Source organism: Falco naumanni, chromosome 15 (genome assembly GCF_017639655.2).
Source record: "Falco naumanni isolate bFalNau1 chromosome 15, bFalNau1.pat, whole genome shotgun sequence".
NCBI classification, from domain to species: domain Eukaryota; kingdom Metazoa; phylum Chordata; class Aves; order Falconiformes; family Falconidae; genus Falco; species Falco naumanni.
Genome location: NC_054068.1, coordinates 18,064,573 through 18,078,362, shown reverse-complemented (window position 1 = coordinate 18,078,362; position 13,790 = coordinate 18,064,573). Strand labels below are relative to the sequence as shown.

Genomic DNA, 13,790 nt, shown 5'->3' with positions numbered 1-13,790 from the left:
AAGCCTGTGTTACGAGCGAGTAAGTTGTCGTTTGCAAGAAAAACAAACCAAAGGATTTTTTTAAAATTATCACAGCGACTCAAGAATGTGAGCACTTAAGAACACAAAAATGAGGGAAAACCCCCACATAAACAAGTTATAAATAATTTCTCTCTGTTTGTAAGAAAGTTTAACGTTCACCGATTCCTTGCAGCAAACTGATTTCACAAACAACAGTTCCACTTTTCCACACTTATTTTCCAAGTCTGAAACCAGCCATTCCTGGGAAAATCGTACCATACGTTTGAGCAGGTTAGTGACTCACCACACTTCCCTCACAATCCAAGAGCACACTCATGTCGCACCGTACTGCCAGAGATTCAAAACTAGCTCTACCCCAAATCATGTCCAGCATCCTCAGCTACATCACAAACTTTTCGAAGTCAGCTACGGGAAAAATGAGGCTTATGCTGTGACCAGCAGAAATGGCCGAGAAGGAGCTTCTAATGCAGACGTACGGATAAGAGCAAGACAGGTTTGTCAATATAGCTCCTTCTGTGTACAAATCTAGAAGCAGGCACGCTGGCAATCGTATCGAACACCTCCACTAGCAAAGCCTCCCAAGGGACTCTCCGCTGGCCAGCAAGAGCAAGCAGGCTAACAGCACTTGAATCCGTTTTCAAGGAGAGCAGGGATGTACTTGCAAGCACACAGGAACCACCACTACTAGAATTCCTTAAGAAACTCATCTCCTCTTGTCAGTTCTAGCTACGGTGTAAGTGTGCCCGTGGACTACAGACAGATAGCTATACCTCCAGACCATCAATTTTATTCTCAGCTTCCCTCAGAAGCACTCACCATTGTCAGCACTGGCAGAGTTGTCTTTCAGTGTGGTATGAAAAAGTTGATAATGCACAGTTTCATGTACCAATTTGTGTGATGTAATATACAACTGTCTTCTTATGAGGCTGTCAAACTTTAAAACCAAGCAAAGTCAGGAAATAATTAAGATCTGGGGGTTTTGGATCTCATTTTGCTCACATTTCTTCTGGCTACTGGGGGAGAAAAACAAGAGGAGACAGTGGAAGGCTGACATTGATTCTACTTTTCATATGTTCTGAATAAAGTTTAAAACCCTTTACAACAGTACAATTAAAAACAAACATAATTGTGAGTGCTCTCAGAATTAAGCTCTAGAGGCTTTAGACTACAGAACTAGTACTTACCATAATCTCCATTTTTCTCCAAAATTCTTCCAGTTTAGCTATAGGCTTAAGCCACCAATCAGTGCACTTCAAATATCGCTTGCCTTGAAACCAAAACTGCCTAAGCCACTCAAATTCAACCTGCAAGATAAAAACATATGGGTTTTAACACAAAAACATAGAAAGATACAGTAGCATAAACATCTATGTTTGTTATTTGGGGCAGGAAGGGGGCAACACATGAATCCAGCTCTGCCTGGACAGTCCCACAGAAAAGGAGAAGGTTACCAAAGGACTCATTTCTATGTGCACCCTTACACCCAGCTGTTCATTTTATTTCTTTTCCACATGAATTTGTGACCTGAGTGACTCCCTTCAAACCCAGAGAGGTGCAAAACCCAACTCTTTTCTTCAGATGCGGTGCACACGCGATGAATGCTAAACGCTTGGGCTCACTTGCAATGCAGTCACATGAGAACCAACTCTGGCTTATTTTGATTGACGTTGCAGGTTTCAAGATGTTTCAGCTATATCAAAGATTGAAAAACTTGTGGTCATCCAGTGGCCAGAAAGCAGCCTAGTGAAGTGGGAGGGATGGGGCAGCAGCAGGATGAGGAAGCCTGGTTGCTCCCAGGGTAGCACAGTGCATGTGTGCACACTCACCTGGCACCAAAAAGTGGGTTTCAGCTTGCTGGGGCACCAGACACAACAGGTTTCTCTAGGACAAAGCTTGTGTGGGAACTGTGTTTTTCAAGGAAAACAAACGCCCCACTGAAGCAACAAAAATTCCATGCAGAGCAAGCTAGTACTGGTGTTCAAAATATGAAACACAGCAAATGATATAATGCTTCACTAGTTGGGGATTTTTTTAAAAAAATAATGTATGGATGGGCCCATCAGCTTTAAGACACGAGAAATATTAGCTTACTAAACCATAACGTAAATATCTAACTCATCAAATATTCTTTAAGCAAAATGATTCCATTCATCCTAATTTCCACTGAGCCTTTTCTTCCTTTAATAGTAATCCATAGCTCTGCTCTTTAGCATTCTGTAGTTATCTTTCTTGTGGTAGTTATGTTTCACACAGAGTTCAAAGCTGCTTTAATCATTATTTGTACCACAAAGAAGTTTTTGTTTATCCCTGCTCAGCTCAGAGGATACAAACAAAGACAACCTGCCAAGGTGAAAGAATAAAGAAAACTGCCCAAAGCTGTCACCCAAGGCTTTCTTTCCTGCAAGGGTGATCAGAATGGCTACAGAACTCTGAAATGCTCCAGTTAACATTAGCCAAATATTTGGTCAAAGTAGGTTAAAGATTACAATAAAAGATACTTATATTTGCAGTGTGGAAAAAAAATACTAAATCAACTCTTTTGGTAAAATATAACATGATCAGTTGGCAGACACTGATCTTAAAGGTATTTTAAAAAAACCCTGACTGCTGGCCTAGTAACTTTTTAGCACAGAAGTTTGAGGACATCCTTCTTCAAAAAAGCTGAAGGGAAGTTTGCTTCCTCTACAGTCTTCACAAGGGATGAAGAATCAAGTTACAGTTTGTTAAAAAACAAACAAACAAAAAAAATCAGTATACAGAGTTTTGGGAAGGTGGAGCACATCAAGGGTTCAACTACAGTTTTAAGCACTCGATACTTTTTTCTCTCCTCGCTTTTTGGTTTTGCTGGCCTCTACCACGAAAGGTCTATAACACATGGTGTCTGGCAAGCATGTTTCATGAAATGAATCACGAGGCCATTAATCAATGAAAATTGTTTTAATTCTTCAAAAAATATATGTTACAATATGGCTGGCTCATCATGACAAGAATCCATTCCAGTGAATTTTTGACTAGTCATATTGATTTGCTACATTAATCTACGTAATTTCAGTCTAATTCAAGTCTGGCATCTTGGCCAAATTTTAACTGTATATTGATCTATATAGAATACACAACCTGACACAGAAGACGTGTTTTTTAAGTCTAAGAGGTAAAGTTTAGCAACAGGCTAGTTAATTTTCTGCAGGATTAGCTAGTCTCATCAGAGGTCAGTGTACCAAATTGCAACATGCAGCTGTCTAATGATGCGGACTACCATTTACTAGCAAACTTGGGTCCATACATCTCAATGTCTCCATTTAGCTCTAAACTGAGTTAACAAAATGGGGGCTGGGGAGGAAACCAATGTTTCACCCACCAGCTTAGCCATCAAGCTGCTTGACAAGTGACTGGTCTGAACTGTCACCTCTGAACAGGTAACGGTTGATTCAGAAAAAAAAAAATCATCTTCATGAGGCAATGTGGACATGATTTCTCTATCATTCTATCTTTGTTTTAGATATATGCAAGCATAAATACTTAGAGTTGCTAAAAATCTCCAAAGATTCCAGTTATACCAAGTCTGACATTTTTAACACATGAACACCTTTCACATCACAGCCATTACCAAGGACACATTTTAACAAGAACATATGCTATCTGCTTTCCAAGTTGTTTTAAAAGCTATACTTGCTTTTGCTTTCATTCAGTCCCACCTTTCCCGGCAGCAGGAAGGCACTCCTATGGGCCTGCCTCCTTCCACAAACATGAGGAGCTGCACCGCAGAAAAAAACCCGCAACAGTAAATACTGCAGAAAAATAAAGAGCTCAACTCTGGCCTTAGTGGGACTGAAGTTCCAGAACATTCGTGTTCTGTGGCAAAACTCTCAGGTTAACAGCTCTTGCCAAGGCTTTTGTCAAGGTGTTTTAATTTGGAGACTCCCATGTATCAGAGCTAACTTTAGGTATCATTGGGAAGCATTTCACATGACTGAACAGGACAAAGCTTAAACATATTAACATATAAAAATATGTATGCTATTTGAGGACCAATTTTCTTCTCCTAATCAATATGACTTACATCTGTGCAAGTAAGCTCAGAATCAGGCCTCACACATCTAACCTCAACGTATTTTCAAGTTGTCCTTTAAACAATGATTAAAAGCCAGTTTTGGGATATAGTCAATACTGGGTAGTAAAAAGCCAACAGTAGCATTTGACATTTTGTGAGGCAGTGCTCCTCAGTCAATTATTTAAAAGTATTGGTTATTAAATGCCACACATGTAGGTGATCTATATTTTCTCTCTGCCTTACTAGCCAGCCACCAACCGTGCTGTCAGCTCACTGTGATGTGCTAAAACGTATTAACCTTCCTTTGGCGGCGTGTACCACTACCCTTTCTCAGCAGTGACCTTAGTGTCTAACACCGGCGTACCTTCAACACAGCTAAGCCCAGGCTTTGCTACATCCTTGTGCATTCACCACAAGATTCATCTACTGCTGCCAAAACCCCAGATCGGCTGTAGGCAAACGTGAGTGTACCTCACAAGCAACAGAGCGACCAATTCAGTCTCAAGTTTTAATCACAGTAATCAGCATTTGATAATCACAGCTGAGCAAAACCGTGATGAGAGCAGACCCCTACCTTTTCCAACTTCAGTACTTTGAAACCTGCTACATTTTCAATACAATCCCCAGATGCTAAAAAAACATTTTCTCTAGCATTTTACTTCATAGAGAACACCGGATTATTAGTTTGGTGTTGGCAAATAAAGAAGCCTTGAAGCTACCTCATGCGACATGAACTATTACCAGGTTCTGCATTACTCAGAGCAAGCAAAACAAATTTTCTTTGCAATGTGAAGAATAGGCTGGCAATGATCTTTTCTGCAATTTATTTTTAAACATATAAGCATTTACATTGTCTGTCCAGCAGTGGTTTATTACTTGAAAAAGCATTTATTTGCCAAAGGGTTTCCCCAGGTCCCCTGCAGCTCTGTTTGGACATACCCAGCAGCTGTATATATTTTGGAAAGCCAACTGTGATTCGGTAGGGGCAAGAGGTTCACATGCAGTGAGCTCTGCGAGATCATTTATTTCAGGATAAATTATTACTGGCCAAACAGCAATGGGACTGCTTAAAGGGGTGACTTCAGTCTCCAAGACTGTGCGCGCATTGTTAGGCTATTGTACTTGACAGCTGCCCAGGTAATTACGCCTGTTCACCCTGCTACACCGTTCACCAGATCCCTGCCACTGAAGTATTCCTTCAGACTTCAGGCCCATAAGCTACTCAGACAAGCAGCACGTGAACACCCTTAATTAAGGTTATCTTTACTTACAACTACAAAGTACATACTGGGAGTGAAGTGACTCACACATCTAACAAACAGCACATACCTCGCAATTACTCAGACATTCCTTTGAAGGCTGTTTTTCGGGAGGGAGACCATGACAACAAAGCCAAGGCTAAAGAAATATTAAACTTCCAGCATCTCTAGTGGGCAGCAAGGTAAAAAGCTCCTCGGATTAGCATCTTACTTTTTTGACAGGAATACTTCTGTCAAGACATCCAAGACGGGGCTCTGACAAATGAACTCTGGGAAATCTAACATCAGTAAAGGCATCCCCCAGATACTCACCCATACCTCTTTTAGAGGTTTCTCTGCCCACCACAAAAATGGAAAAAACTGTCTACACCTATGCTTCAGATCTTCAGTTCAAACCTACTTTATCAGCCCTGCAAGTCAATTTTCCTGCCCAGGAATACAAAAGCGAAGGCACAGAATCATACCTCATTCTTTCAGATTTGCTCTTGGGCTTTTTCCCTCCAGCAGACACAGGTAATTCATCCAGACCTCATTTGGCAGAGCAGTTAATTTCAGCACAGACTGTGAATCTGTGCTAAACTACTATATTTTTAGCTTAGTTACACATGGGGTGACGGTACTGTGATGGTTCTGGTTTGGTCAATGATTTCAGGAAGATCAAGAATCACGAACAATGGCTGCACTGAGTTATCTGAGTTAAACCCTGTGAAGAACGTCAGCTACAGTTATATTTGAAAACAAAATATAACTGTATCACCATCTCTAGAGACAGGAATATTTCCTAATTTCAAGCTGATGATCTCTGGTCCAGAGGAATAGAAAAAAAAAATTACAAAGATGTTAGAACCAGCACAGAAAGCTGCAGATCAGACAGAAATACACAGGCAAAATTTAGTGGCCGTTCTTCATTAATTCTCTTTGGCTTTTTCTGCAATTTTGTGTTCAGTATTCAAAAATGCTAAGAAACTAAGGAAAAAGAGCCAAACAACCATTGACCAAATCCTGACCACACTGACCAAAAGGAAGACTCATTTTCATCAGTAAACAGTTTGATTCTTGAAAGAAATAAAACACGGTCTTGTTCTTCACCTGCTTGAGAACCTAAAACCTGTATTAGTGCCTGCAAATACAAAGATTCATCGTACAGTGAAAAAAAGAAGGTAGAAAGCTCTTACATGAAAAAAAAAAGTTGCATCAGCCTAGCAGATCTGAAAGTTTTCACTTTAGTGAAGTTCAAAAAATAAATGTGCATTTTACCACAATGATAAGCCACTAGTAATTTTGTCTACTTGTGCAACAAACAAATGAAATTTAAGTAGCAATTTAACACAGAATCTATCCTTCAAGTGAAGAGGTGACCTTGGCATTAAAAACCAAAAAAACACAAACCCAAACAATACAAACAAAAAACCTCCAACAACAACAACAACAAAAGGTGAGCGGGTAGCCTCTTTTCAAATGAAATCTAGATCCAATGTGTCTCAGAAGTCCAGTGTGCAATATGTACAAGTTAAACAATGAGTTCTGTTGGAGTACATCCCATGTGCGTAACAGGAAACATCCCTGTATGTCACACAGCAAAATTACTCAGGTGACTGCAAACACCAGGGGCTAGTCTCTCACCTGATGTAAACGGCACACGTCTTTGATGTTCAAGGACCCGTGCAAATTTACACCAGCTGTGCATGTGGCCCTAGCTGGGCAAACCACATATGCGTGTAGTTTTATGGACTAAGCCTGATTAATGTTTTGTAAACCCCTGCATGCATCAGACTTCTTTAAATTGCTCTAGGAGCTGTTTTGCTAGAAGTCAAGGGTGCAAATCTTTTGCCATCAGTACACTCAATTTACCAACTGTAAACAAAATACAGGCAAAAATGTGTTCTATGAAGTTTTAGAAACAACACACAATATTGCATTCCTCAGCAGACAGCAATTTAAACAGCTAATAATTAAAAATACTTAAGTACTATATGGCTTCTAAAAGTGATCACACTTAGCAGAAATACAGCACAGCTCCTTCAAATTGTCTGAATACAGGAGTGCTGTAAAAACTGATATTTAAGTAAAAAGTGGTTCAGAAGTTTGTATTGTGGTCGCTATAGCTGTTTTAAAAGAGATTATCATTGGTGTTTTACAGTTAGGAACAGCTGAAAGGTTTTTTTTTTTTCCAGGTAGAGGACAGCTTTCCAGAGCAGCTAAACAATCTGTGATTTTAAACTCTATGTAGCCTTGACTACATTTTCTGTAACTTCAGAAAAATAAAGAGAGAAAAAAAAAGAAAAAGTACTAAATTTACCACCTTCAGAAACACAACCCTTGTAAGAAGACCCAGTCCACTGTGTCACATTCGTGACTATCCACTAACAGAGAAAAAGGCAAATTACAATTTTTGTGATACTCCCTACTTTTATACCACAGGAGAAACTACTTCTTCCCATAGTTTCCCAAAATATTGTCCAATATTTTAATTTGTCAAATCAGCGTGTTTGTTAAGATTCCAGACCTATACTTCAAGCAAGGAAGTGCTGCCAGCTTCACTGGCATCCTGTGAAAGCGTGTTGTTACACATGCATATGTCATAGCACAGGACAACCTGCTTAAGTGTGTTCCTCACAATTATTTCCACTGTATTTTCTTTAGAATATACTTTAAAGCACATAAAATTGTGTCACACCTGACATTCTTAAAACACTGGTTCAACACCTGGCATACAACTGACAAATTTTACCTGCTCTTTCCCTCTAACTTTTCTCTCTCCCTTTTTTTTTAAAGCAGCACTTGTTTGGTTTGTCCACTACACTATCAGATTTGGTGTAATACGGCTGCAACTACTCTTTTACTCTACCAGCAGAGGGATCTTAAAAAAGAAAAAAGAAAACTTCACGGGAAATGAAAGAATCAATCCATGTTGATCCCAATTACTGTACCCAAGTAACAAAGTAATAAAAACCACACTTCAGACTTGTACAGAGGAATGCCTTGTGAGCAGCCGAACACACTTAATTGCCATTAACTCCACAAGCAGACGGCACCTCCCCAAACCTGGCTGAAACATTTTCAGTGCCCATCATCTCACCTCATTATGTATTTCTTCTACTTGCTTTACAACTGCAGTTTCCAGTGATTTCACAGATAAAGCCATTGAATCAGAATCAGTCTGTAAATTCTGGAGTGCCAGTTCACATTGTCCAAATATGTATTCCAATGTTCCTCTTGAACACTATAAAGATACAATAAAAAATTCATATGTAGCCACTTCAAAACATCTGTATTTCTCAAATATACTGAACTACTTGCTTCTGAAATAATCGAAGTGAAGGAGTAGAACGGATGTATTTCTATAACTTTATTTCATAGTCTTTTAAACAAAAGCATAACGCTTCTGCATTGTCTGCATGGTTATCAATATAACATATGCAAAAGTCTAATCATCAAACATCTAGCCCACTAGAACAGCATAGACTGAAAGGAGAAAGAAAAGAATTTCTTTTAAATTTACAAATTTAAATTTACAAAAAACAAAATTACAGCATACAAAACCACAGCCATGCCCTCCCTTGCTTCCCAGCCAGTTTTTGACATTATTTCAGAATCAGTTGTGTGGGTTCCTAGTAACACTAGAATGGAGTTCCATATCCAGTCCAAGACAGTATGGATTCTCACAGTATGGAGAATGAACAAAACAGTTTTGCACTTCTGTTCCTTTTGTTTTGTTTTCATTAAATTTCCTTCAAAATTAGAAGGAAATCTGTAAAAAACCTTCTGAAACAAAAGAACAATGACATCAACATATTTTAATTATTTTCAGTTAAATATCTGTACCTTCAGTTAAATTTCCAGGAATAATCTTGAATAAGGACCCCCTGGTCTCGTATTATTGGGGGGAAAAAATAAAATCCACACTATACAACTTGATATCATAACAGTTTATAAAAACAAAGCACAATCACTTAACAGAGAAGTGTGTGAAGTAAGTTTGCATTTTCCTGCAGAAGTAAACACACAGATGAGAGCAGCAGGTCAGACGACTCTTAAAATGAAACAAAACCCACAGAATTATTTGTTGTAAAATGTACAGTGTGCTTCAACTTTATGTCAAAACCCAGTTCATACAGGCAGAGTGTGTATTTTTGGGGGAAATAAAGGCACTTTTTTCATATTACAACTTATATGTATGTATATGTCCATGTTTGGTGCTATTGCTTTATTTCCATTCCTGCGCAAATTAGAAAGAGCAACGGGGGAAAAAGAATTACCTAGATACATGTATCTCTGTTGTTTCCATAGGGTATATTTTGCCTTGCTGAGAGAAGAAAGTGGTGATTGTAATTTTTTTAAGTACCTTTTTAAAATACAGTCTTTTTATTTTTCTGTATGTCTTCCCATTAGAATACTACATAAACAAAATTACTGCTAACACCACGGAAAGGAATAGGGAGGAGAGCTTTAGTAAAGAAACCCAAAGGACCTCCCAAAAAAACAAAACCAAAAGACCACCCCAAAACGTGTCTTAGCACTTGAGAATTTCAGGCTGAAGCCTTGTTATCTCAGCATGACTCTGAGACAAGGGACTCTGTATCACTCTTCTGTTTCTTCGATCCTCAGACGCTCAGGAGGATCCAGCGCAAAGCAGAGTCATGACTGCTCTTAGCTGTGCTGACCTCCTGAAGGCCACTTTCGGCAGCGCACACTGCTGATGTGTTTTGAGTATTTCTTTCTCACCACGAATGCTGCCTTTTGACTAGGACCAGGATATGAACACAGCAAAGAAGTTTTAAAACATTTCAGGCAAAAAAACAGTTGTTTCTACATTTCATCAGTAATTCACAACGTGTGGTGTAGTGGATTCTCAATTCGTATCTTACATGCCTGAGTTTAGGCAAGCTACCAATACAGAAACAAGTGTAACCCAACCCAAAAATAAACAAGCAGGAGCTGTTCAGGAAAACCGTTTTAGTCATAAGATATTGTGAATCACAGTTCGGATAAGACAACATGATGCAGTACCAGAATATTAGTTTTAACAATGACCAAACAGCAAAGCATTTCTCATACTTACATCTGCTACTCTGTGAGTAGAGCTGAACCGAGGTGAAAACCCAGCCAGAACACAGTGCTGATGTGTCATATTGAGATCATCTAGGGACAGATTTGAAAACCTTAAGTACATGGGAAAATTATACTTAATAAAACTTATTCTGGCTGAATATGAATTAAAACCTTGACATTAAGCATTTAAAGAAAAAATATAGAGAATTCAGTCAGTACTACCCTCATAGCGCTGCAATGTTTAGCAGAGCATAATTACTCACTGTCCTGGCGTTACAAAGATCTCTATTCATATTAGTTTCCTCCCAGTTTATACAGTTTAGAAGTGGCATGTTCCCAACTCTTACGGGAATAATTCAACTAAACAAATCAATACTTTCCGAAGTTGAAGATCACTTTAAACAACAAATTAATCAGAAATCACAAACTCTTTTCTCAAAAAACCCTGAACAATACTGATATGGGGGGGGAGAAATAAAGAAAGAGAAAGAAAAAACCCAAAGATGTTATTTCATCTTTTTATCTGAAACTTATCTGAAGTTCTCCCTTCAGCTCAGAGCCAAGGGCCTGGGAACCCAGAAAGCACAATCTGCTCAAAGACTTGTCTCCAAACTTTTCATAAGTGACTTCCTTGCAGGCTGCCAGTGAGCTGTCATGGACTTGGGTTCACAAGCTGGCAAACCAACAATGCCACAAACCTTATAGATGGAACCTATTTGGTTGCCATCAGAGTTTTGTCAAAATTACCGTAACTGAAGAATGCTTGAATTCTGCACTTTTAAGAGGAAATATATTCCTCTGGAAAATTTCAGACTAAATCTAGTATCAACACTCACACTGAAAACCAATCATGAAGCTTTCAATTCAAACAGTTTTGGTGCTACGATTATGCTGCCCTCTCAACCTTAACAAGACATTCAGGAAAATCTACCAAAAATTTCTGTAAAATCATTCCTGGGTTAGATTTTTGTAAATCAGTAGAAAGAGACTAAAAACCCCCACAAAACAGGTGACGTAAAGTGTCACCAAGCAAAAAACAATCCTATACAAAATTAGAAAAGAACAGGAATAGACACTTACAAGATGCTAGTTAAGTTGGAGCCTGTGTTTTCAACAGTATCCATTCCTTCAGGGAATTTAGTTTCAGTCTTCTTAGTATGACATGATGGAAGGATGAAGCTACATAATTTCTCATCATGTAAATTCAATTTCTCTTTAACAGATCAATATTTGCATATCTGAAACCTGATATCCCAAATCCCTACTAACTTTTGAAAATGCTCTTCTGACCATAATTAGATTATCAGACTGAAAAGAACACAGTGTGTGGGGTTTAATGGTATTCTCTTTATTACTGAAGGAAGAGATGCTCTAAAGCCTTTACCTTTACATAGACCCAAGCCTTGCAAGGGCCACAGAACTGTATTATCTCTGGACATTGCAATATTTAAATATCACAATTACTTTCAAGAAGAATTGCGACAGAAAACAAATCTAAACACTTCCACCACTCCATTCAGTGCCCGTTCACTGTGGTGTGATTTATGTAGCGACCACAGCATCACAAGTATTACATTTTGATTTGCACCTTTATTCAAACCCTTGGCAAATCCTTCGTTGTAGGGCTCCCTCTTGAAATTGCTTCCAACTATCTTTAATCCTTTATGAGTCTTAGAAAGAAGCCTGTAATTTTAATTTATGAGCTTATAATTCATCTAAAACTGTAATTGTACAAAAATAGTTGCAGCTTCTGGATTGGAAGTCTCAAAGGATATTTGAAAAATACATTCTAGGTCTTAAGAGATTACAGTAAAGATTTGCTTTACTTTTTCTTCTAAAAATATATTAATCAAAAAGAAAAAGCACTTCTTGTTAAATTGGCCATTGTACATTTGGCAGCAAAAGCTTTTAATCAGATACAGAACGTTACATCCTGATTCCCACGTTGGTTTTAGAGCCAAACCAGAACTGTTACCCCCCTTGGACACCCATGTCAAAACTACCATAGTGCTCTCGCAGTTTTAGGTAAAAATACATATGGAGTTAACATCAGATCTACATGCGTAAACACTGACTGGTGAGGTTTGGAACACCGAAACACAGCCTCCAGTATCATGCATCACATAAAATACATGCATATAAAAGTTGGAATACACATATCAGTCCTGCTTTGGCAAGTTAATTGTCAGACAGTTCTCCTGAATTTGTGGTGAGGCAAAAGCCAACACAGCATCTTACTGCCACCAAACTGCGGCCCCTTATCTTGCCACAAATTCAGGACAATGATGGCAGGGGCATCCCATTTCAATATCTACTACAAAAAACAAAACCATGCAAAACTTAGGTGAACTATATAATGCATATGAGAAATGACTTTTTTTTTAATAATTTATTTTAAATCACCATCAACACCAAATTTGCAATGCATTTAGCACTGTTTCAATAACCGTCACACGTTCCCTTCTTAAAACAGTCTCGCCTTCCATATGGATGCCTCTGAGATGCCAACTAACAGCTAGATAAGAAAGAAGTTTTGAGAATTGGACTACAGACTTCTGCTTAGATGTTCCTCTCCCAAAGCTGTCCCACATCTATGAAAAATGCTATCACATGCAGACTATTTTTCTGAAGTCTGATCAGGCCTTTCACTTGTTTATAAATTTTAAAACGCTACTAATTATCCAAATTTAAAACAGTAATTCTAGAAAACAATCAAGAAAAAATAATGAAGTCCAGTACATGCTAGAGTGGCTATCCCGATCAAAGAATTTTCTCAATCAAAGTCTGATCACACACATTGAAGCTATTCATATTTACCCGTATGAACAGGATTCCATTGTGCCACCAGTCACCGTGCAAGTGAGGATGATTACCTGCGCTTCAGGCAGCGGAATGCCTACATCGGTTTCCTCAAAACCCTGACAATATCACAGAGGGCTTGTTTGCATTTAAAGGAACACAACTCGGTGGGCAACACATGCTTGGTGTTTGAATGCTGGAAAAAATAACTTCATTTTTCTGTCTGAGGTGGAGCACCTAAGAAACTAGGAGACTATTTCCTGCATAGGTTCATATGGCAAAAATTCATACTTCTTTTAAATGGATTGTTTTATTCTTTTATTTCTACTAGTTTCTGCCTGCCACTTCCCAATGAATCATCTGCCACCTTACGGCCCGATCCTATTATAGGGCTACTATAGCCAAGGCAAGATTTATTAAAAGAAATTAATCACATGTATGATAGTGTACAGGTGGTCAAAGCCACCTTGGAAAACAAAGTTATCAACTTGAAGTCTGTTTAAATGATGTGGAGGTCAGATTTTGACTTCACAGATGAAGTACTAGTAAGTCAAAAGAATGTTTTGCAGATGATCTGATTAGTTGCAAATGCATACCATTATTGGACA

General features: G+C 38.5%; 1 protein-coding gene across 1 annotated transcript in view; it reads right to left on the bottom strand.

The window, feature by feature from the left end:
• The window catches only part of FTO (FTO alpha-ketoglutarate dependent dioxygenase), a 259,706-nt gene that overhangs the window by 178,678 nt on the left and 67,238 nt on the right, over window positions 1–13,790 (bottom strand). The window contains exons 5-7 of the mRNA XM_040615246.1: window positions 10,394–10,473; window positions 8,411–8,554; window positions 1,206–1,325 (exon numbers count right to left, since the gene is read on the bottom strand). Of these exons, the coding sequence (XP_040471180.1) occupies window positions 1,206–1,325; window positions 8,411–8,554; window positions 10,394–10,473 (344 nt within the window). The remainder of the gene's footprint in view (window positions 1–1,205; window positions 1,326–8,410; window positions 8,555–10,393; window positions 10,474–13,790) is intronic.